This window comes from Pristiophorus japonicus, chromosome 3, assembly GCF_044704955.1.
Source record: "Pristiophorus japonicus isolate sPriJap1 chromosome 3, sPriJap1.hap1, whole genome shotgun sequence".
NCBI classification, from domain to species: Eukaryota; Metazoa; Chordata; class Chondrichthyes; family Pristiophoridae; genus Pristiophorus; species Pristiophorus japonicus.
The window spans coordinates 260333430-260359984 of NC_091979.1; the positions used below are offsets into that span (position 1 = coordinate 260333430).

General features: G+C 40.9%; 1 protein-coding gene across 2 annotated transcripts in view; it reads right to left on the reverse strand.

The window, feature by feature from the left end:
- atrnl1b (attractin-like 1b) overlaps positions 1-26555 on the reverse strand; it is a 1062984-nt gene that overhangs the window by 813937 nt on the left and 222492 nt on the right. Inside the window, exons 11-15 of one of the 2 annotated variants that reach the window (XM_070876576.1) lie at positions 17417-17501; positions 16555-16763; positions 8387-8505; positions 3263-3395; positions 1824-2005 (exon numbers count right to left, since the gene is read on the reverse strand). In XM_070876576.1, coding sequence (XP_070732677.1) covers positions 1824-2005; positions 3263-3395; positions 8387-8505; positions 16555-16763; positions 17417-17501 — 728 coding nt within the window. Of the gene's footprint in view, positions 1-1823; positions 2051-3262; positions 3396-8386; positions 8506-16554; positions 16764-17416; positions 17502-26555 lie in introns of both variants that reach the window. The other variant, XM_070876575.1, reaches the window with a different exon arrangement.

Here is a 26555-nt window from a genome sequence, read left to right on the forward strand (position 1 = left end):
TGCTTCCCGCGGGGGGGGGGGGGGGGTGAGGAGAGGAGGCGCACGTTCTTCCCGCGGGGGGGGGGGGGGGGGGGGGGTGGTAGAGGAGACAGTGAGAAGGCTGCAAGTGCTGATGACAATGTGTTTTTATTTTAAAAAATGTTCAAAAATTAAACAGCTACAAAGAACTACAAAAATGGCTGAGTGCCAATATTATTTTCACACTGCGCGTGCGCGAACGCTCCAACGCGCACGCGCATAGTTGCCGGCAGGAAAAAAACTAATTTAAATAGTACCTGCCCCCTCCCACTTACAAAATCGCATGAGTGTCGGCTCCGCCCCCCTGGGCGCCGCGCCAGGCAGACAAGGAGCTGCAGAACGCTCCAGAATCGCGAGTTTTCTTTCCGCCACTGTTTTAGGCGCGGAAAACGGGCGCCCAGCTCAGAGCGGCGCCCGTTTTTTAACGTGTGGAAACTTGGGCCCATAGTCTTCAAGAAACGGACAAGATAATTCAAAATAAAATAGGTTTTCTTTAGATTTCAATCATAGAGTATGATAGCCACATTAACGAAGTCCAACAATTCTTGTTTTAAAACTCAACAGACAGATGAATAATAAGCAAGTTCCTGAATTGTCTTGAAAGCTCAAGCAATTGAACACCTGACTCTCAATGTGATAGCTGCAAATGCAAGTCCACTGGCTGCCTACCATTCATACTGCGCTGCAACATAGTTGAGCAAAGTTCTTAGCCAGATCTCTGGTGTACCATGCACGAGGGTACCTCATCTTGGGAAAACAGGAATTGAATCAGACCTCCCATATGCCTGGACAATAATACTTATGGTGTAATTGGCTACTGGCTTTGAAAAAAATCCAGCTATCACAAGCAAGAAGCAGACTCTTGATTAAGTGGAATTACTAGGTATATCACAGTTTCTATTTTGCATTCTATTCATATAACAAGCTGGCGGATATTATTATTTCCAAAAGGATTAATACTTCCTGTTACATCATGTGAACTACCTCTATTTCACGCCAAGTGAGATAAGCTGTCATCGTGTAAATTATCTTAACAAATTCACTGGACTGTTTCAGCCCAAACTGCTATATTCATAAATTCATACAACTAGTGAAAATTTAGCTTCTCAGCTCCAAATGATAACAAACTGAATTTACCTGCCAAATTTGCTGTGTAGAACTGTTATTTTCAGTTTTGATTCCACATAACAAGCAGTAATACACCTACATCATGCCTGAATATGCCAGATTTACAGCAGTGGACACAGATGGAGAAGTGGTTCCAGTCACAAAGTTATCACGCAGTATCAATGTAATATTGCACTGGAGAATAACATTTTTCTCTAACTAGATGTATGAAGCCATAACTTGTGAATAAGATTCCAGTACTTCTATGCATGAAAAAGTATCTAATTTTATTTAAACTGTGCATTGTTCACAGCATCAATTCCAGTGAGAGATAACAAATATTTTAGTATCAAGCTACAATGCCAATATTCAACTCATATTAAAATAACTGAGTACTTAAACATTTTGAAGTGAAGCAATTGGGCTGGGAATAAGAGCATTCATCTCACATTATAAATGATTGGCTAAAATATAATTGTCCATTACTACATATTCCAATATTCCTGAACAAATTGGGTCCTATGCTCTAAGATGGTCTACTGAAGATGGGTCTGTAAATTACATTGCACCATTTTGTTGTTACATAGAACTACAGCAGTTAAATAACTCCACTCCCTCTTTTTAATGCTTTGCAGTATGTATTCCCTAAATATGCAAAGTTGGACAGACTGGAAGAAGAAATACTCAACCTTGATTACCTGAACTGTATATTTGTGTAGTTCATCCAGAACAAATTCAACTTCCTTAGATGTGGTAAGAGAGGCAAGATTTCCACTAAGATTGTAGCAATAAAGTTTTGCATTATCATAGTTTTCTCGGCTTGCATTGATCCGGAGGCAGACATCCCCAACATGGCTCCAGCCTTCTCCGCAAAGATGAGCTGGAATTGTAGGAACAAACCCAGTTTTCATATCTCTTTCAAGATCTTGAAACACAAAGAGTGATGTACTGTGAAATGACATGAAGAAACTATGAATTTTACGGACCTTCCAAGTCATCTACATCACCAAGCAATCACGCAGACAGGCCATTGTCTGCCATCCACCATTCATAATGATCCTAGTGGCAGCTAACAATATGCCAATCACAAAACACAGATGAGTTGGAAGGTCTAATTTTAAAAAATATATATAAACTTTATTTTCTAGCCATTTTATTTCCCTGTGCAAAAATACCAAAGGGAAAATTTTGTTTCACTTAGTCCAGAAATGTCTTTCCCTTAAATGATCCTTTTAAACTTCAAAGTTGCCTTCCTCGCAATTTCCTCTCCACATCACAAGTATTCATTAAAATGATAAGCTACTGAAAAACCTGCTAAACTAATTAGATAGGGTTAGAAGCTTTAAGTTTAAAATAAATTAAATACGCAACTGTTTTATTCAATACAGCCATGTCTAATTCTTTTGCGTGAAATTTAATTTAATTTTAACATTTTTTTTTAAGTGCAATCCGATTATTTAACCAATTTAGAAAGGGCCATTTTTTTTTAAAAACAAGATGTTTTGAGTTTAAGAATGATGAGAAAGAAAAGTAAAAAAAAAACGCTTGCTGTGCCTTTATCATATACATTTTTATTACAACATCTTCTCCAGAAAGGTGTGCTCAAATTGTGGACCACCATACACAAAAGAGTAGAAGGATCTAGATCTGAAGCAGGAAGAACAAACAAAATAGTCAAATCAGATCCCAAAACTGTACCTGGCTAATACAAGCAGCTTGGTGACAAACAGCCTCTCGCTTCTCCATGTTCTTCAATGTGTAACTGAATCATGCTGTATTTGGTAACCACATTATTCTTTTTTCAATGTATTGCAATGAAGGCAATAACAAAATTATGACTTCACCATTATAAAAACATCTTCAGGAAGTTGCAATGATCATTTTATACTTACAAGTTGAAGCAATTATCAGAATCAGTTATTAAGTAGCATAAGAACATAAGAAATAGGAACAGGAGTAGGTCACCTGGCTCCTCAAGCCTGCTCCGCCATTTAATAAGGTCATGGCTGATCTGATCATGGACTCAGCATGTAACAACATTAAAAGCTATACACCTTTGTAATATCTTTACCATAAGATATGTCCGATGAAAGTAAATTAATTTCAAGTATTTAGTTTGGTTTGTTCAGATTTTTACCTGGCAAAGCTTGACATTCTTGGTTCCGCTGATCCCACTGACAGTTTAGCTTTATTGAGCAGGTCTTGCAGCTTGTAAGTTTGCTACAAACATGCTCATTTCGCACACGGCATTTGGTATTGTTTGTCACAGACTAGGAGAAGAAATGTTTAAAATTGTCACTGGATAGTTTAACCACTTTTTAACACAACCACTGTATAAAATATATCACACAACTCCTTGTTTAATATCTAGTACTGCTTACTGATATACATTTTATTTATATTGATTAAAATAGTTGTGTACAACTGCTCCAAATGTCAGAAAGGATATTAAAATGTCAAGTGGAATAGTTTAGAATCTCTAAAGGTGCTTAATTTCAAATGTAATATTTTTGAAGCAAGGGAGACAACAGCAAATCAACATTTTACTAGTAAATGTGAAAGATGGAAAGCTGGAGTTATTACAATCTAGGTGTAAATTAGCTTCTTGGATTAACTTCTTGCAATTTATCCCATTACCCAGCCATACAGTTCCTTAATGATTACCCTGAACATATATACCTTCCCTTCTAATACTCTAGGGGTTTTGTAGGCAACACTTAAAATAATTTAATTAAAAATTCCCTTTATCTAGGACCCATGTTAGAAAGCAGGGGTGTCCAAAATGTATATGGTTATACGAACAAAATTGTGACACAAAGAGTGCTGTTTACATGATTGTGTTAGAATTGTAGATGAAAAGTCCCCTCAGAATAAATAAATGTTTAGAAGTGCTAATGTTTTGGTTCCCTGCTGATGTTATAGCAAAACTGACTACTATTATCTGTTGTTTTCAAGACTTCAACTTTGTTTATGCATCTTTAATTGAACCAACTAAGCTCTATATTATCAAGTTTGGCGTAAATAAAAAAATGGGGATGATGGCTCAACCGTGGCTAACAAGGGAAATTAGGGATAGTGTTAAATCCAAGGAAGAGGCATATACATTGGCCAGAAAAAGCAGCAAACCTGGAGGACTGGGAGAAATTTAGAATTCAGCAGAGGAGGACAAAGGGTTTAATTAGGAGGGGTAAAATAGAGTATGAGAGGAAGCTTGCAGGGAACATAAAAACTGACTACAAAAGCTTCTATAGATATGTGAAGAGAAAAAGATTAGTGAAGACAAATGTAGATCCCTTGCAGTCAGAATCAGGTGAATTTATGATGGGGAACAAAGAAATGGCAGACCAATTGAACACTAAGGAAGACACAAATAATCATCCGGAAATACTAGGGAACCGAGGGTCTAGGGAGAAGGAGGAACTGAAGGAAATCCTCGTTAGGTGGGAAATTGTGTTAGGGAAATTGATGGGATTGAAGGCCGATAAATCCCCAGGGCCTGATAGCCTGCATCCCAGAGTACTTAAGGAAGTGGCCCTAGAAATAGTGGATGCATTGGTGGTCATTTTCCAACATTCTATAGAGTCTGGATCAATTCCTGTGGATTGGAGGGTAGCTAATGTGACCCCACCTTTTAAAAAAGGAGGGAGAAAGAAAACAGGGAATTATAGACTGGTTAGCCTGACATCGGTAGTGGGGAAAATGTTGGAATCAATTATTAAAGATGTAATAGCAGCGCATTTAGAAAGCAGTGACAGGATCGGTCCAAGTCAGCATGGATTTATGAAAGGGAAATCAGGCTTGACAAATCTTCTTGAATTTTTTGAGGATGTAACTAGTAGAGTGGACAAGGGAGAACCAGTGGATGTGGTGTATTTGGACTTTCAAAAGGCTTTTGACAAGGTCCCACACAAAAGATTAGTGTGAAAAATTAAAGCACATGGTATTGGGGGTAATGTATTGACGTGGATAGAGAACTGGTTGGCAGACAGGAAGCAAAGAGTAGGAATAAACGGGTCCTTTTCAGAATGGCAGGCAGTGACTAGTCGGGTACCGCAAGGTTCAGTGCTGGGACCCCAGCTAGTTACAAGATACATTAATGATTTAGACAAAGGAATTGAATGTAACATCGAATAACCCTAAATATCCAAGTTTGCAGACGACACTAAGCTGGGTGGCAGTGTGAGCTGTGAGGAGGATGCTAAGAGGCTGCAGAGTGACTTGGACAGGTTAGGTGAGTGGGAAAATGCATGGCAGATGCAGTATAATTTTGATAAATGTGAGGTTATCCACTTTGACGGCAAAAACAGGAAGGCAGAATATTATCTGAATGGTGACAGATTAGGAAAAGGTGAGGTGCAACAAGACCTGGGTGTCATGGTACATCGGTCATTGAAAGTTGGCATGCAGGTACAGCGGCGGTGAAGGCGGCAAATGGCACGTTGGCCTTCATAGCGAGAGGATTTGAGTATAGGAGCAGGGAAGTCTTACTGCAGTTGTACAGGGCCTTGGTGCGGCCACACCTTGAATATTGTGTACCGTTTTGGTCTCCTAATCTGAGGAAGGACATTCTTGCTATTGAGGGAGTGCAGCAAATGTTCACCAGACTGATTCCAGGGATGGCAGGACTGACATATGAAGACTGGATCGACTAGTCTTATATTCACTGGAATTTAGAAGAATGAGAGGGGATCTCATAGAAACATATAAAATTCTGACGGGATTGGACAGGTTAGAGGCAGGAAGAATGTTCCCAATGTTGGGGAAGTCCAGAAACAGGGTCAACAGTCTAAGGATAACTTGTAAGTCATTTAGGACCGAGATGAGGAGAAACTTCTTCAGTCAGAGAATCGTGAACCTGTGAAATTCTCTACCACAGAGTCGTTGAGGCCAGTTCATTGGATATATTCAAAAGGGAGTTAGATGTCGTCCTTATGGCTAAAGGGATCGAGCGGTATGGATAGAAAGCAGGAACGGGGTACTGAAGTTGCATGATCAGCCATGATCATATTGAATGGTGGTGCAGGCTCGAAGGGCCGAATGGCCTACTCCTGCACCTATTTTCTATGTTATAATGCTAAGGTAGGAATTGAAGTTACTTTAACAGAACTGCTCGTGAAAATAATTAAAAACTAATGAGTATAGAAAGACTTAGAATGGAAGGAAGCTGGGGAAGCCAATGTAAAAACAATGCAGTTTGCTAGATTGCAAGGCAGGTAACAACCGATTATAGTTAGACATTTCTCTGGCTTGGGCCTCATGATTGAGAGGGTAGAAGGTTAGGCCTTGTACTAATTGTACTCGAGAGGATAGGGACGAGAGAGTAAGACAAATTCCAAAGCAAGAACTTTCAGTGAGTATAAACAGGAAAGGACATGTGAACAAGAACATGAGACAACTATAGGGAGGGCTTTGATTCGAGAATCAAGACAAAGAACTCAAAACCCCATTGGGCACTGAGTATTTAGGGGAACCTCTACAGGTTAAAAGATCTTGTCAATATCCCATTTCAAGCACACCCCTAAAAAGAGAATAAAAGTAACCTCCTCGGGGTTGTCTCCACAGAAGGTGGAGGTGAGAGCCATACACTGGTCGAATACTCTGAGAATTATCCCATGCTTACCGAAGGAGGCTCTAGGCGAAAGGAAGAGGCGCCGCAAGCCAGAGAACTGCTCACATGCGCCAACCGTTTGTCCGATCGGATCGGTACCTGCTACTTGTCACGGTTGTATGTTTTTGCCGCATAACTAATGTGTTATATTCCGTCTTAAACATTGATTAAACACAATATTCCCACCATATTGGTTTACAGTTGATCTTGATTGTTAAAAAGTGACCAGAGATAGCCATACATTGGTTATTTCTAACACCATTCTCTGTGTCTCTGATCACAGGGATTGTTTACTAATAAATTCATCATCTTCTGAATTCACATAAGACAAGTCTGAACTGTTTTTCCAATTCATAAGCTGGCAACCCATAAATAACATTACACAAATTTACACACATTCACACTTCTCTCCCAAATAATTGCAATACACCATTTCAAAACATTAACACACTTTTCAAATGCGCCGTAATTAAAAACGTTTACATTCATAGATCTGTATTCAAGCTGAGAAATGGACCCGGTGCCAACAAACATTCCCTGGCTTGATCTAACATCTAACCCTAACTTCAAAATGTGCACTCCCCATCACTAACAAAATTACCTTGCCATTTTCCACAACATCTACTGTTGGGGCCTTCTGAACAAGACAACAAATAAGTTTGAAATTTTAGACAATTTTCTCCTTTAAACTCACATCCTGGATTGGGACAGCCTTGTCTAGTCTAACGTAGGAACACATAGAGGAGACCTCCATTATATTACAATAAACTGAACTTGAACCGTGGACCCTGCGTGAAAGTATTCGTTGCGAATGCCCTGCACAATTTTCCCCAATAATTCAAGTTATATTGTTAAAAAAAAAAACTTAGGAGGGCAACAGGAAATGATTAAACTTTGAAATTAAGTACAATAAATCCTGCAAAATAATAATCCAAAATCAACAACACATTTAATTAAATACACTCTTGACTTACTCTGCCAGATGGGAAAAATAAAATTTAAATGGCTGTTCCAAAGTATCATGCTGTTACTAAATTTAAAATATTGATCATGTTTTCAAAAAATTGACTAACTTACATAACTCATTTGCTATCGGAGAGGAATTTCACGGATGTTTAGTTAATATTTGTACTACGTTGTTGAGCTGGTCAGAGTACATAGATGCAGATACATATGCATATGGTTAGCTATGTGTTCATTGCCAAAAAGGACAGAAGGTTTGATAAAAGAAAACCACTAGAAATGTGTTTAAAATCAAAGTAAGCAATTAATCCTAAATTATAAGAATCATTATACTATAGGAACCAGTCAGACCAGTACCTGTATAGAGTGATGCAGTGCTGGCATGCTCCCATAGCATGCTGTGCCCAGGGACAATGAAGCCTTGCAGCATTCAAGCAAGATGCGATTACCTGTCTAAGGTTATCCCACATTTTGCTCAAGGATACTCTGAACAATTTCCCAACTGCATTACATTGCAGTTTATACCCATGTAAAGCCAAATCCACATTGGATCAAATGGAAACCCTGCAATTTTACTGGCCTACAAAGGTAATCAACATTTAAACATGATTAATTTAAAAAATTCAACAGTACTGGTATGCAGACAGAGCTAATATTTACTGATAGGTGATATATTTTACTTCAACTCACCATAGTGCAGTTGCTGCCACCAGAAATGCACTTCTTGTCCTCACACCACTGACACCCATTAGTGTTGGCAGTACAGCTGGCGCAGTCTGTATATCTGAAACATCGTTCATCTGTAGCCACTGCAATATAAATGAGTGGGAAAAATTAATAACTTCCAAGAAGAAATTGCAAAACAAAAGGTTTTCATTCATGCACAGAAGCCATTCTTGCTGTAACTGGAATACCATTGGCAACTCATCTCTTCAGCTGGTGCACCATTTTACAAAGAGAACCGCCTACTAATTAACAAATCTGCAGTCACCAATATCATAACTACCCAACAACTTCACCAAGCATCTTGCCTTATTTTATAAAATTACTTCAAAGTTGGTGATCCTGGTCTTACAGGATAGTCTTAAGGGGAACATTATTGTGGAGGGGAAAAGTTGTAAAGGAAGTTAGAGAACAAAAAATAAAACTACAAATGAACTCCTGTTCAAGTGGATGTGTATATGCACTTGCGCATGCTTATTCCAAATGCGCTCACTGACAATGTATTCTCAGATCTGCCATATTGGTTCTAAATGCTGGAAAAGAAGTGCTCAGTTAATACAAGTTGCCGGCTAGTAAGTGAATGGCTGCCTTTATAATAAAGCAGATTGGAATTATTCTAGGTCTAGAATTTCAATACTTAATGAGTAATTTCTCACCTACCTTTATTTATGTTCTTACCAACTGGAAAAAACCTGCTCCTTCCTCCCTGCTTTTTCTATTCTCAAGCTGGGGTCACAAGTTGGCACACAACAACAGCCCTAGAATTTCCTTTTAGGGAATTGCTGGGTTCAGCTCAGCATCTGACCACAAAACATTGGCTGAAATCATGAATTCAGCAGAGTGGTGATGTGTGTGTGCACTGTGCAAGAATCACCAATTCCTGTCATACTGCACTGAAGCCCCAAATCAATGTATTACCAATCTTCTCACAAATCGACATTTTAAATTTCATGTTTGAAAAACCTTTTACATTTATTGGGTTTATTTATATATTTAAATATTTTGGGGGTTTACAAAATATCAATAAAAGCCTTCTTGCATCTTTCCAAGCTTCTACAATTTATAGAACTTTATGAATGCATATCCAAACAGCTTGGGGCTAATACTCAATAAAAATGAATGCTTCATTAATACCATCAATTCTTGGGAGTCCTGAATCATATTCAAGTTCCTTACAGTTGAGCACAAAAAGGCAACTCTGTATTTGCTCAATACTATAGGCACTGTTAAAGGCTTCAAGTATCTATTTGCAAAGACTATTCCATCATTGGCCAATATCCAGACCATTACAAGCACAACATGGCCTCTTCTATGGCACTTTTTGCAGAACACAGCCAGTATCGCTCACAAGTGCTTGCAATCCTCTAGCTACACTGCTCTGCCTTCCTAGCTGGTGAAGTGAAGAAAAGTTTCCCATTTGACTTAAAGGCTTTTGCCTGAAGTACTTTCAAGGGCATTCATTGAGTCTCTATAAAATCCAACATGCTTAGGGTTCGGAGTTCACTGGCTAATATTGAGATATATCTAGTCCGTTCTGTAAATAGAAAAATGCCACTAATTTTTTTTAATCTGCATGTACTTCATCATAGGCAGTCCCTCGGAATAGAGGAAGACTTGCTTCCACTCTAAACATGAGTTCTTAGGTAACTGAACAGCCCAATATGAGAACAACAGTCCCTGTCACAGGTAGGACAGACAGTTGTTGAGGTTAAGGGAGGGTGGGACAGGTTTGCCGCACGCTCTTTCCGCTACCTGCGCTTGATTTCTGCATGCTCTCGGCGATGAGACTCGAGGTGCTCAGCACCCTCCCGGATGCACTTCCTCCACTGAGGGCAGTCTTTGGCCAGGGACTCCCAGGTGTCGGTGGGGATGTTGCACTATCAGGGAGACTTTGAGGGTGTTCTTGAAATGTTTCCTCTGCCCACATTTGGCTTATTTGCCGTGAAGGAATTCCGATTAGAGAGCTTGCTTTGGGATTCTCGTGTCAGGCATGCAAACAATGTGGCCTGCCCAGCGGAGCTGATAGAATCAATGCTGGGGATGTTGGCCTGGTCGAGGACGCTAACGTTGGTGTGTGTAAGTCCTCCCAGGGGATTTTTTAGCAACTGATCACATTGAAACATCTCAAAGTGCCTCACACAATGAATTATTTTTAAATACACTGGCTTATGTAAATAAACATGACAGCTATTCTGTCTCAGTAATGTCCCACAAATTGAATGACCCACTACTCTGCTTTGGTCAGGTTTGTTGAGGAAGTAATGGTGATCAGAGCACCAAGAAAATTCCCTTTCTTTATTCAAATAGTGTTTAAAGATCTTTAACATCCACCTGAATAGACAATCGGGATCTCAGTTAATAGTTTGAGCTCAAGCCCCTGATATGGATGAAACTCCACAATATTCTGACCCATTAATGAGAATGCAACCACTGAACATGCTGCCATAAATTTTGCAATCAGGTCAGAGCTCTTAATGGTCTTGAGATACTCTGGACAGAAAGGCAGCCTGTTGGGTCAAGTTAGTCAGGGCTTAACATTAACTTGTCCTATAGCAAGCATTAAAGTTTTTCATACCTAAGATATAAACATTTACTAATTGCCTATTTCAATAAATCCCAGAATGTACAGATTTTTGGGCTCGATTTTTGGTTTTCAGCGAAAAAGGTAATTGAACGCCAAAATTTCTGTTTTCGCTAGGCTACCGTTTTCAGGCCTAACTTTTAGCCTTTACTTCGGTAAAATCGGTGCTGCACGTGGATTTGCGGCACAAATTGTGAGTTTAGGCCGAGGCCGGTAGCGATGCGAGAGGGGCCTTGGAAGGGGGGGAAAAACTGCAAAAAACAGAAGAAAATTCACAAAACATTCAAAAAACACTTACCTAATAAATCACTGCAAAATAATTAATAAAAACTTTTACTTACCTTTTTGCAGGTCTTCATATTTACCACTGCTCAAAGGGCTGTACTGACAGGTTTGACCCTGTTGGTATTGTGGGCGTGGCGTACGGGTCCCTAAGGAGCCAAAAGTACAACAGCAACGCAATCCACGGCTTTGCATGTCGTTTCACGTCACGCTCCTCTCCCCAGCGGTACGTGAAAGCACCGCTGCAAAGAGGGGGCCGAGGATCCCACCGACCGGGTTTTCACCGCGGAAGGTCAAATCGCAGCGAAAACCCGGTCGCAAAGTCGGCCAAAATCTAATCGATTATCTTATTTTTCCCTACTACTCCATTTTGTGCCTCTGATCCTCTGCCCCACCACCCCCACCAATTTGCAACCATATACTCCTATCATCCCTACAGGCCCAAATACAATTTTGATTTCAACTGACCAGCAAGTACAAGATTATGACAAATACCATCAAATCCAATGGACTTGAGATAGCTGGTCCCAAATTAGGCATGTCTTAATTTTCCATTGTGTATAGCAAGGCTGGAGACCCTGCCACCTGACATCAATGAAATCGATTTAGAACCACATCAATGAACTCTCAGCAATCTGGCAAACCCCTTGTGGAAAATGTAATCACTGATCCAACAAAAGTCAACACAAGCAGTAATTATCCTCCACTGTAGGTGCATAGCTGCATCTTGCACTATTCTGCCAATCAAAATTCTTGACGCGGTGCACAACACAGAAGACATTGAATACCAAGGTCAGACGTAGCCTCCCAAATGTTCCATCAGATCATAGTCATCAGTTAGTCATAGGCAGTCCCTCGAATCAAGGATGACTTGCTTCCACATCAAAACGTTCACAGATGTTTCAATGAAGGACCTAAAATTTCAGGTCCGAACTAAATCTTGGAGGGTGGAAGATGCCTGTGCTTGGATTTTTTTAAATGCATGGTGACCACTGCACACCAGCCACCACACAGGCTTGACAGAGCTAGGTCTTGGCCCAGTAGCAAGGATTAACCAAGACAACTGGAGACCAGCTCTGCTGCACGGACCTAGTGCGCACACATACCCCTGGGCCCTCGCCTCTTCTGGGCCCCGAACTCACACCTCTCCTGGGCCCTGATCACGTCCCTCTACAATCTCTCGCCACTCCTTCGCCCCGACCTCGCCGCTCCTGCTGTTCCTGCCCCAACCCAATCACCGACCTGGACCTTGATGACGTCCCTTTTCACTGCCATTGCTCTCCTGCAGCCACGTCATAAATTCTAGAGGACTTGGACTTGAGTCCATTTTACTTCTCAGTAAGCATTTGACGACACTTGCAGCCTTCATCCTCTTGCCAGGAACTTCAAGATAGCTGTACTGCTTGTGGTACTGGATTCCATATCAGCCACTTAGCCTCATCAAATATTTTAAGAAAATTAAGTGTACCAGTAGTTAAAAGACTTGTAGCTAGTCACACTTTCCTCGTGTAGAGATATAGCATTCATTACAATCTTTTAAATTAGGTAGCAGTAGCAGGGCTTGAAAAATATAGAAGCTTGATTGTTAGAGAGATTCAACAGCTAGTTGAAGTGCCCAAGAGATTGGGTCAGACTTCATATCACTATAAACTGAAGCAACACCCATTTTCTGTGTGAAGGCAGAATGAGTGAATTGTGCTTCCAGGATTGCTCAACAAAGTCAACCATCAGCAGAACAACCATCGGCTAATTCACAACATGAAGCAACATGATCAGCAGTCCATGCAAGAGTGGAGGAAGAATAAAATTCATAAAAAGTATTAAGACAATTGAAAAAAACACCAAATCAGAGAAATCTCAAATTAGTGTCTATAAAAGGTATCTTGATTTCTTAAATGTTATCTTAAGGTTTGTTCTTTCTCACAGACAGTAATCACTTCTATTATCCTACAAAAGCTGCAATGGTATGGATTTCACTTCATTAGAAAGCTGCACTACAATCCAACTGAAACAGACATCCAATTCAGAAGACTATTTCAGACTTTTAATAGCTTTTAGAATAGGTAACATGCTTTGTGCCACTAAGATATGCTAAATATTATAGACCTAAAAATTAAAACACAGCACAGGAAATAAGTCTTTGTTGATGCAACTATGTAGATTTAATTATCCATTTCACAGCCAGAAGGATTTTTCATTATGGATATAATTATTTTTTATACTCTTAGAAGGATTTTCATTAGTTTTTGGCTCTCAGGGTAGGGAAGATTAGGGGTGTAGCATGCATTTAGTTTAAATCTGATCCCAAGGTGTGTCCCAAAATCATAGATCTTCACAGCACATTATTTGCGTTTCTCTTCAGTTACTTTGAATATTTGATAACTGTATGGTAAGTAATACTATCAATAACAAAACACATTTTAAAAATAGAAGTAATTGCTATTTACTCTTCAACTTTGTACATGGAACTTATGTTGACCCTCCACTGGTGAGGAAAGTGGACAAGGCAGACTGGATCCTGAAACAGGGTCTGGAAAACGGAATTGCCCTTTCTCATGCCTACGTTGTGTGCTTGTATGACATGCTTCATATTTCTCCAAGTCTTTGAACACCAATTTTACGTTATGAATGTCATTACTCAAGAAATACTTTCTGTTGCCCATGGTCAGTCATCCCACCTTTCAACCTTTGCATAGCCGATTAAACAACCAGCTGCTGAAACTGAAAACAGTGAAACTAGTGGGAAAAGCAAGCTAAACGATGCCAATTGTTATGCTACATAAGAACAGAAGAAATAGGAACAGGCCCTTTGAGCCTGCTCCACCATTCAATATGATGGCTGATCTTTTACCTCAACTCCACTTTCCTGCCCTATTGGAGGGGCTAGATGGCCTATTCCTAATTCTTATGTTCTTATTCCCCTATTCCTTGATTCCCTTAGTATCCAACAGACTTTTCTGTCCTACTTAATAGCATTGATTAATAATCATCTCATTCAGTAACCCTCTTTAGTGCTGCTACATCCTCAAAGCTGTTCACGTCAAAGGATTCCCCAGGATAAGCTCTTCCATGTCTTCAGCTACCAAGACCCGAACCTCTGGAATTCCCTCCCCAAACCTCTGTACCTCTCTTTCCTCCTTTAAAGCACTCCTTAAAACCTACCTCTTTGACCAAGCTTTTGTCCATCTTCCCTAATATCTCACATGGCTTGGTGTCAAATTTTGTTTAATAATGCTCCTGTGAAGTGTCTTGGGATGTTTTATCACATTAACAGGTGCTACATAACACCAAGTTGTTTTTGTAGTAGTAAAATAGGTATTTGTAGGTAAAATCTCAGCTCAAATTAAGACCATTATGTTCTGAGGTCATGACCAAGCAAATCTATTCTAATAAGGGGTTATATTCTAATGGAAAGCAGCTCTTTGGGAAATAGGTTGACAAGATGATACTATTTTAAGAAGCATTACTAACCCTCAGGGCTATTTCAGGCTTAGTGCTTTAAGTGTGGCTCGTTCCTGAAATATCTGACTCTTAAGTCATATTGGGGCTATTTACTCGGATTTAAGTGACCTAGACAGCAGAACAGTAGCAGTCTCACACTTTGCCCTCCGACTGTAGCTCCAATAGTGACCGTGAGTCATAACTGCTACCTTTACTGGTTGAACGACCCATAGGAGCAGAATACATTGTGAATCTTGTATTTGTTGACAGGTCAGGAACAACAATGAAAAATATAAGCTTTTTAGCTGAGTTATGGCCAACTCATGGGTCAATGTCACTGAGTGATCCAATTTAAGTTTTGCTTTGCACACTCTTGTACACATTTATTTTCTTGCAGCTCATACATGCAATACTGGCGCACTGATTGAAATGGCAGACAGCATCATTTGAATGTTATGGAATAAATGCAATTATGCTCCCTATTTGTTGTAAAGCACTGCTGGATTGCATTGAGTACTCTTTGTTCCTTATACAAATGGTGAAATCAATTTAAACCATTCCGACAAACCATAGCCTGCTTTCCTGTGGGATGTCATGTGCACTTTGTGACGGACACTAACTAAACTGCAGGGTACTATTTAAAAGAATCATATAATTGAAGATGCAGGAAACAACCCCTGTAGAACTTGCTGATCTTTTTGACACTTGCTTATATTCAGAAGGGTTTTGAGGATGCAAAAATCTGCTGTGTTTTATTCTGAGATAATAGAAGTCTTGAATTGATAAGCCATTTCTTTCTTGGTTTTATTGTTGTGGTGCATGTACAGCCTAATATGTACGACCCATAACGAATTTAAATCATGTTCCATTCTCAGGCAGTGAACACAGACCTCCTACATAATTGATGATGTCAATTGGTTCAGAGCACAGATTTTTAAATTGTAGTTATTAATATATCTGAAATAAGTTTCTACAAAATAAATTTCAAATTATCTTGAAGGAATGTCCCTCAGGATAAACCTGACAACGGCGACGTCTGCAGAAAAAAAAAAGTTAGGAAAACACAACAAATTCAACCTGTTGTGGGATAGTTGGCCTCTCACTTGAGCCTGCTGATTTCTCAGAATGTCTGAAGCTCTGAAATGCAAACCATGCAAGCTGGGTTTCAAGGTTTAAGGATAGAATGTTATGTCATTACCCCAATGATGTTTACAAGAGTGTGCAAAACGAACCATGGGTTGGCCATAGGGCAGGCACACAGACTTTTAATTTTAAATAAAAACAGAAAATGCTGGAAATACTCAGCAGGTCAAGCAGTGTCTGTGGAGAGAGAGAGAAACAAAGTTAACATTTCAGGTCAATGACCTTTTAATTTTTATGGTTATTCTTGACCCTTCAACAAATACAAGATTCACAATTTATTCTGCTCCTTCTACAGGTCATTCGACCAGTAACGGTGTCAGTTGTGATTCACACTCACCATTGGAACGCTATAATGGGAGGACAGGTATCTGCACTGTGGGACATTATACTATGCAAAGAAAGAAGTCCGGAAGATTTGAAATATACAGTTAAACTTCAACGTTTGTTTTCTTGAATACATATTTTCTAGCATAGACATTTTAAAAGTATTTAAAATAATTAAAGCTTGCTAAGGAGGTAAAAAGGGCAAACAAAAACTATAAATTAATTTGCATCCAAAGCTCGTGCTATTCCCTAAATTACTTATTACTGTGATCACAACTGTTATGATCCTGGTATAAATGTTAAGAGTTGCTTTGGAAAAAAATCTAGTTTTAGCCAATGCTATTCACGAGTTATCAGTACTTACTGGTTTTGAGGGGACATTTCACCTCATGGAAACTACTATTACTGTCGCCCAGTTCCCATGGAGCACAGTGATGCTTTTGCCACAAACACCTAATACCTGGACCAGCATTTAAGCAAAGATTTTCGTTGAAGGCCTCACAGTTTGGAGGCTTGTATACAAGGACATCACTCAAAAGCATACTGGAGAAACCACCAAACACATACATAGACCTGGAAGAGGAAGGAAAAATAAGTTTAAACTTAAATGTGTAACCTTATTGCTACCTGCAAGTTTAAAATTTACACAATTGGGGATAAAATTAATGGCTCATTAAATAATTTATATAAAGAAAGAGACTAAACGGGATAGCACTAACCTACAGAGCAATAGGACACAGTATGTGCCATGTTTCCCCGCACAGTTTAAGCAATCAAGTAGGTGGTACTTCAATCAAGTGAAAAATCAGCAGCATCTCCCACAGGGAATGAGGAATTATGATAAAGTTGTCGATTTCAGAACTGGCAGTACTTCCTAAGCAGTACTAAGAGTTTGGAAGTAGATTCCCAGATACCCTCTCACCCAGAGCATGATGAGCACTGCAACCCACATAAGGGCAGAAAATACTTTAAAAAAAAATAAAAGTCATGTATAAATGATAATCTGAAGACTTGTGTTCCCAAATGAATGTGCTCGATGGATATTTTCACACATTTCACTTTTGCTAGCAACTTAAACCGGTGGGGAGGGGATACCAAATTTCTGTGATTTATCAACAAATGCCAGGAAGGGTAATGCAATAATAAAGAAAAAGATTTTTTGACCAACTGAGTAAATTAGTAAATTGGATGTCAAAATAGATAAACAGAGGCAGTGATGTACTCACCCATTGCTTACAACTGCCGAGTGTCCAAACCTATTGAGATCGCGATGCAAATTGGGCTTTGGAAGAACTTTCCATTCATCACAAGCTAGATAAAAGAGACTTGATTATATTCATCAGCTGTAGCAAAACTTAAAAGGTCAATAGCAAATTACTTTGTAGTTACTAAAATAATTGGTCAAACTTTCCTTTCGGTTTGCTTATTGAAAACAAAAGTAAAGTAGGAAGCACTATGCAGTTTAAAAGTTAGCTTTCGAAGTAGAACCGCAGATGAAATAAATAGGTCACCTGATAATAAGACAACTGCAAAAATGCAAATATCCTGAAATGTATAGTAACACCACAGAAGAGAGAATTAGAACTACATAAGATATCATACAGCAAGTCAGTGATTGGCATCACGGAGACATGGCTCCAGGGTGACCAAGGCTGGGAACTCAACATCCAAGGGTATTCACAGCATTCAGCAAGGCTTTGTTGCCCCAGAGAATTATGGAGGCTGGGTCATTGAATATATTTAAGATGGAGATAGACAGATTTTTGAGCGATATGGAATAAAGAGTTATGGGGAGTGGGCAGGGAAGTGGAGCCAAATCCATGATCAGATAGACAGACGTTTCTGCAGCCGCAACCGAGACTCCAGGATGGTATGTTGCTCCCTGGTGCAAGGGCCAAGGATGTCTCAGAGCGGGTGCAGGACATTCTAAAAAGGGAGAGTGAACAGCCAGTTGTCGTCGTACATATAGTTACCAACGATATAGGTAAAAAATGGGATACGGTCCTACGAGACGAATTTAGGGAGTTAAACTAAAAACTAGGACCTCAAAAGTAGTAATCTCAGGATTGCTACCAGTGCCACGTGCTAGTCAGAGTAGAAATCGCAGGATAGCTCAGATGAATACATGGCTTGAGCAGTGGTGCAGAAGGGAGGGATTCAAATTCCTGGGACATTGGAACCGGTTCTGGGGGAGGTGGGACCAGTACAAACCGGACGGTCTGCACCTGGGCAGGACCGGAACCAATGTCCGAGGGGGCGTGTTTGCTAGTGCTGTTTGGGAGGAGCTAAACTAATATGGCAGGGGGATGGGAACCTATGCAGGGAGACAGAGGGAATAAAATGGAGACAGAAGCAAAAGATAGAAATGAGAATAGCAAAAGTGGAGGGCAGAGAAACCCAAGGCAAAAAACAAAAAGGGCCACATTACAGCAGAATTCTAAAGGGTCAAAGCGTGTTAAAAAGACAAGCCTGAAGGCTCTGTGCCTCAATGCGAGGAGTATTCGGAAGAAGGTGGGCGAATTAACTGTGCAGATAGTAGTTAACGGATACGATGTGATTGGCATCACGGAGACATGGCTCCAGGGTGACCAAGGCTGGGAACTCAACATCCAAGGGTATTCACAGCATTCAGGAAGGATAGACAGAAAGGAAAAGGAGGCAGGGTGGCGCAGCTGGTTAAAGAGGAAATTAATGCAATTGTAAGGAAGGACATGAGCTTGGATGATGTGGAATCGGTATGGGTGGAGCTACGGAACACCAAAGGGCAGAAAACGCTCGTGGGAGTTGTGTACAGGCCACCAAACAGTAGCAGTGAGGTTGGGGACAGCATCAAACAAGAAATAAGGGATGTGTGCAATAAAGGTACAGCAGTAATCATGGCCGACTTTAACCTACATATTGATTGGGCTAACCTAACTGGTAGCAATGCAGTGGAGGAGGATTTCCTGAAGTGTATTAGGGATGGTTTTCTAGACTAATATGTCGAGAAACCAACCAGAGAGCTGGCCATCCTAGACTGGGTGATGTGTAATGAGAAGGGACTAACTAGCAATCTTGTTGTGCGAGGCCCCTTGGGGAAGAGTGACCATAATATGGTAGAATTCTTTATTAAGATGGAGTGTGACAAAGTTAATTCAGAAACTAGTGTCCTGAACTTAAGGAAAGGTAGCTTTGATGGCATGAGGCGCGAATTGGCTAGATTAGACTGGCAAATGATACTTAAAGAGTTGACGGTGGATACGGAATGGCAAACCTTTAAAGATCATATGGAAGAACTTCAACAATTGTACATCCCTGTCTGGAGTAAATTAAAACGGGGAAGGTGGCTCAACTGTGGCTAACAAGGGAAATTAAGGATAGTGTTAAATCCAAGGAAGAGGCATACAAATTAGCCAGAAAAAGCAGCAAGCCGGAGGACTGGGAGAAATTTAGAATACAGCAGAGGAGGACAAAGGGTTTAATTAAGAGGGGGAAAATAGAGTACGAGAGGAAGCTTGCCAGAAACATAAAAAATGACTGCAAAAGCTTCTATAGATATGTGAAGAGAAAAAGATTAGTGAAGACAAACGTAGGTCCCTTGCAGTCGGATTCGGGTGAATTTATAATGGGGAACAAAGAAATGGCAGACCAATTGAACAAGTACTTTGGTCCTGTCTTCACAAAGGAAGACACAAATAACCTTCCGGATGTACTAGGGGACCAAAGGCCAAGTGAGAAGGAGGAATTGAAGGATATCCTTATTAGGCAGAAAATTGTGTTAGGGAAATTGACGGGATTGAAGGCCGATAAATCCCCAGGGCCTGAGTACTTAAGGAAGTGGCCCGAGAAATAGTGGATGCATTGGTGATCATTTTCCAACAGTCTATCGACTCTGGATCAGTTCCTATGGACTGGAGGGTTGCTAATGTAACACCACTTTTTAAAAAAGGAGGGAGAGATAACGGGTAATTATAGACCGGTTAGCCTGACATCAGTAGTGGGGAAAATGTTGGAATCAATCATGAAGGATGAAATAGCAGCACATTTGGAAAGCAGTGATAGGATTGGTCCAAGTCAGCTTGGATTTATGAAGGGGAAATTATGCTTGACAAATCTTCTAGAATTTTGTGAGGATGTAACTAGTAGAGTGGACAGGAGAGAACCAGTGGAATTGGTGTATTTGGACTTTCAAAAGGCTTTTGACAAGGTCCCACACAAGAGATTGGTGTGCAAAATCGAAGCACATGGTATTGGGGGTAATGTACTGGCGTGGATAGAGAACTGGTTGGCAACAGGAAGCAGAGAGTCGGGATTAACGGGTCCTTTTCAGAATGGCAGGCAGTGACTAATGGAGTGCCGCAGGGCTCAGTGCTGGGACCCCAGCTCTTTACAATATATATTAATGATTTAGATGATGGAATTGAGTGTTATATCTCCAAGTTTGCAGATGACACTAAACTGGGTTGCGGTGTGAGCTGTGAGGAGGACGCTAAGAGGCTGCAGGGTGATTTGGACAGGTTAGGCGAGTGGGCAAATGCATGGTAGATGCGGTATTAAGTGGATAAATGTGAGGTTATCCACTTTGGGGGCAAAAACACGAAGGCAGAATATTATCTGAATGGCGGCAGATTAGGAAAAGGGGAGGTGCAGCGAGACCTGGGTGTCATGGTTCATCAGTCATTGAAGGTTGGCATGCAGTTACAGCAGGCGGTGAAGGCTGCAAATGGTATGTTGGCCTTCATAGCAAGGGGATTTGAGTAACGGAGCAGGGAAGTCTTACTGCAGTTGCACAGGGCCTTGGAATATTGTGTTCAGTTTTGGTCTCCTAATCTGTGGAAGGACATTCTTGCTATTGAGGGAGTGCAGCGAAGGTTATCCAGACTGATTCCCGGGATGGCAGGGCTGACATATGAGGAGAGACTGGATCGACTGGGCCTGTATTCACTCGAGTTTAGAAGGATGAGAGGTGATCTCATAGAAACATAAAATTCTGGCGGGACTGGACAGGTTAGATGCGGGAAGAATGTTCCCGATGTTGGGGAAGTCCAGAACAAGGGGGCATAGTCTAAGGATAAGGGGTAAGCCATTTAGGACGGAGATGAGGATGAACCTCTTCACTCAGAGTTGTTAACCTGTGGAATTCCCTACCGCAGAGAGTTGTTGATGCCAGTTCATTGGATATATTCAAGAGGGAGTTAGATAATGCCCTCGCGGCTAAAGGGATCAAGGTGCATGGAGAGAAAGCAGGAACGGGGTACTGAAAGAATGATCAGCCATGATCTTATTGAATGCTGGTGCAGGCTCAAAAGGCCGGATGGCCTACTCCTGCACTTATTTTCTATGTTTCAGATCAGCCATGATCTTATTAAATGGCAGAGCAGTCTCGAGGGGCCAAATGTCTTACTCCTATTTCTTATGTAAATTGTTAACCTGTTCAGTGCGGATACAGTTATTTGCTAAAGTTGATAATGAGCCAGTATGGACATGTGGAAGGCCATGTCTTTTCCTTCAGAGTATGTTTTATAATAAATTTGATTCAAAAATCGATATATACAAAACATATTGAAAGTCATGGACAAATATTAAAAGGCATTGTTGATAACACGTTGCCTTTCCTTTATAACTGGATCTTGCACCAATTTGTAATCTGGAAGACCAAAACAATTTCTTGAGTATTATTAATGGAGCTCTGCACCCAATGATTGATATAATGAGCTTCAGCATTATGAAACATGTTTTAATAGAAAAAGTAGCTGTTAATCTTTCAGTTGCTGCTATCGGATTGACCAAGAGGGTCATACAGAACTGAAAATGACTGACAATTCCTTTCATTGCATGACGAAGAAAGAAATTAGTGTTCAGGAAAATCACACTATTTTTAGGAGCATTAATCAGATGATAACATTTATCCATTTCACTATGGTTTACACAGTTAATAATGAACTGCACCTACATTTCCCAGCTTTTTGCCTTGTGAATATTTAATATATTTCCATTGAGGTTATATCACAGACGACGGCCATTTAACCCATTGTGTCTGTGGCAGTTCTTTACTTGAGTAATCCATAATGAATGTCTGCTTCCTCATTATCCTCGTTTTTCAAATGTTTTTGCTTCAAATGTTTATCAAAAAGATGTATTGTGAACTATCTACAGGATGCACTGCAGTAACTTGCCATGGCTTCTTCGACAGCACCTTCCTAAACTACTCCACCTAGAAGGACATAGGCAACAGGTGCATGGAAACGCCATCACCTCCAAGTCACACACTTTCCTGGCTTGGACATACATCACTATTCCTTTGTCGTCACTGGGTCATAATCCTGGAACTCTCGACCTCATTGTGGGAATGATTAAGGGGAACTGAAGCAGCAAAGAGAGAGAAATTATTTCCACTGGTTGGGGAATCTAGGACTTGGGAACATAGCACAAAAATTAGAGTCAGGCCTTTCAGGAGTGACGTTAGGAAACACTTTTACATGCAAAGGGTGCCAGAAGTTTGGAACTCTCTTCTACAAATGGCAGTTGATGCTGGGTCAATTGTTAATTTTAAAGCTGAGATTGATAAATTTCTGTACAGATTTTGTTAGCCAAAAGTATTCAGGGATATACGCAGATGAATACGTGGCTTGAGCAGTGGTGCAGCAGGGAGGGATTCAAATTCCTGGGGCATTGGAACCGGTTCTGGGGGAGGTGGGACCAGTACAAACCGGATGGTCTGCACCTGGGCAGGACCGGAACCAATGTCCGAGGGGGAGTGTTTGCTAGTGCTGTTGGGGAGGAGTTAAACTAATATTGCAGGGGGATGGGAACCAATGCAGGGAGACAGAGGGAGACAAAAATGAGGCAAAAGCAAAAGACAGAAAGGAGATGAGGAAAAGTGGAGGGCAGAGAAACCCAAGGCAAAGAACAAAAAGGGCAACTGTACAGCAAAATTCTAAAAGGACAAAGGGTGTTAAAAGAGCAAGTCTGAAGGCTTTGTGTCTTAATGCAAGGAGTATCCACAATAAGGTGGATGAATTAACTGTGCAATTAGATGTTAACAAATATGATGTGATTGGGATTACGGAGACGTGGCTCCAGGATGATCAGGGCTGGGAACTCAACATCCAGGGGTATTCAACATTCAGGAAGGATAGAATAAAAGGGAAAGGAGCTGGGGTAGCATTGCTGGTTAAAGAGGAGATTAATGCAGTAGTTAGGAAAGACATTAGCTTGGATGATGTGGAATCTATATGGGTAGAGCTGCAGAACACCAAAGGGCAAAAAACATTAGTGGGAGTTGTGTACAGACCTCCAAACAGTAGTAGTGATGTTGGGGAGGGCATCAAACAGGAAATTAGGGGTGCATGCAATAAAGGTGCAGCAGTTATAATGGGTGACTTTAATATGCACATAGATTGGGCTAGCCAAACTGGAAGCAATACGGTGGAGGAGGATTTCCTGGAATGCATATGGGTGGTTTTCTAGACCAATATGTCGAGGAACCAACTAGGGAGGAGGCCATCTTAGACTGGGTGTTGTGTAATGAGAGAGGATTAATTAGCAATCTCATTGTGCGAGGCCCCTTGGGGAAGAGTGACCATAATATGGTGGAATTCTGCATTAGGATGGAGAATGAAACAGTTAATTCAGAGACCATGGTCCAGAACTTAAAGAAGGGTAACTTTGAAGGTATGAGGCATGAATTGGCTAAGATAGATTGGCGAATAATATTTAAGGGGTTGACTGTGGATGGGCAATGGCAGACATTTAGAGACCGCATGGATGAATTACAACAATTGTACATTCCTGTCTGGCGTAAAAATAAAAAAGGGAAGGTGGCTCAACCGTGACTATCTAGGGAAATCAGGGATAGTATTAAAGCCAAGGAAGTGGCATACAAATTGGCCAGAAATAGCAGCGAACCTGGGGACTGGGAGAAATTTAGAACTCAGCAGAGGAGGACAAAGGGTTTGATTAGGGCAGGGAAAATGGAATACGAGAAGAAGCTTGCAGGGAACATTAAGGCGAATTGCAAAAGTTTTTATAGGTATGTAAAGAGAAAAAGGTTAGTAAAGACAAACGTAGGTCCCCTGCAGTCAGAATCAGGGGAAGTCATAACGGGGAACAAAGAAATGGCAGACCAATTGAACAAGTACTTTGGTTCACTATTCACTAAGGAGGACACAAACAACCTTCCGGATATAAAAGGGGTCAGAGGGTCTAGTAAGGAGGAAGAACTGAGGGAAATCTTTATTAGTCGGGAAATTGTGTTGGGGAAATTGATGGGATTGAAGGCCGATAAATCCCCAGGGCCTGATGGACTGCATCCCAGAGTACTTAAGGAGGTGGCCTTGGAAATAGCGGATGCATTGACAGTCATTTTCCAACATTCCATTGACTCTGGATCAGTTCCTATCGAGTGGAGGGTAGCCAATGTAACCCCACTTTTTAAAAAAGGAGGGAGAGAGAAAGCAGGGAATTATAGACCGGTCAGCCTGACCTCAGTAGTGGGTAAAATGATGGAATCAATTATTAAGGATGTCATAGCAGCGCATTTGGAAAATGGTGACATGATAGGTCCAAGTCAGCATGGATTTGTGAAAGGGAGATCATGCTTGACAAATCTTCTGGAATTTTTTGAGGATGTTTTCAGTAAAGTGGACAAAGGAGAACCAGTTGATGTGGTATATTTGGACTTTCAGAAGGCTTTCGACAAGGTCCCACTCAGGAGATTAATGTGCAAAGTTAAAGCACATGGGATTGGGGGTAGTGTGCTGACGTGGATTGAGAACTGGTTGTCAGACAGGAAGCAAAGAGTAGGAGTAAATGGGTACTTTTCAGAATGGCAGGCAGTGACTAGTGGGGTACCGCAAGGTTCTGTGCTGGGGCCCCAGCTGTTTACATTATACATTAATGATTTAGACGAAGGGATTAAATGTAGTATCTCCAAATTTGCGGATGACACTAAGTTGGGTGGCAGTGTGAGCTGCGAGGAGGATGCTATGAGGCTGCAGAGTGACTTGGATAGGTTAGGTGAGTGGGCAAATGCGTGGCAGATGAAGTATAATGTGGATAAATGTGAGGTTATCCACTTTGGTGGTAAAAACAGAGAGACAGACTATTATCTGAATGGTGACAGATTAGGAAAAGGGAAGGTGCAACGAGACCTGGGTGTCATGGTACATCAGTCATTGAAGGTTGGCATGCAGGTACAGCAGGCGGTTACGAAAGCAAATGGCATGTTGGCCTTCATAGCGAGGGGATTTGAGTACAGGGGCAGGGAGGTGTTGCTACAGTTGTACAGGGCATTGGTGAGGCCACACCTGGAGTATTGTGTACAGTTTTGGTCTCCTAACTTGAGGAAGGACATTCTTGCTATTGAGGGAGTGCAGCGAAGATTCACCGGACTGATTCCTGGGATGGTGGGACTGACCTATCAAGAAAGACTGGATCAACTGGGCTTGTATTCACTGGAGTTCAGAAGAGTGAGAGGGGACCTCATAGAAACGTTTAAAATTCTGACGGGTTTGGACAGGTTGGATGCAGGAAGAATGTTCCCAATGTTGGGGAAGTCCAGAACCAGGGGTCACAGTCTAAGGATAAGGGGTAAGCCATTTAGGACCGAGATGAGGAGAAACTTCTTCACCCAGAGAGTGGTGAACCTGTGGAATTCTCTGCCACAGAGAGTGGTTGAGGCCAATTCACTAAATATATTCAAAAGGGAGTTAGATGAAGTCCTTACTACTCGGGAGATCAAGGGGTATGGCTTGAAAGCAGGAAGGGGGTACTGAAGTTTCATGTCCAGCCATGAACCCATTGAATGGCGGTGCAGGCTAGAAGGGCTGAATGGCCTGCTCCTGCACCTATTTTCTATGTTTCTCTGTTTCTATATGGGGGCAAAGATGCTATATGGAGTTCAGTCATATGTTAGCGATGATCTCATTAAATGGCAGAACAGGCTCGAAGGGCTAAATGGCCTACTGTTTCCCTGTTCCTATGAATACCCTCGCCACATGGACTGCAAGAAGGCAACTCTACATCACCTTCTCAAAAGCAATTAGGGATGGGCAAATAAATGCTGGCTTTGTTTGCGATGCCCAAGAATGAATAAACATGTCATTTTAATGCTCACAGGAATAATTTTCTTTGGTCAAACAAGGTAAGCAAGCTTTAAAATGCAGATAATTACAAACAAAACAGATCACGATAGTCTTCAACTTCTTGAAACAATAAAGAACTTATGGAAAGCAGTGTATAATTATTAACAAATGTGCTGTGGGCAACCAATTTAAAAATGTTTCGACAAAGAAATTGCAGCACAGAAATTTAGTTCTAAATTGACCATTAATTTCTCTTGCACAAGAGGAGACATTGTCGGAATCCAATATTTACATTTCAGAG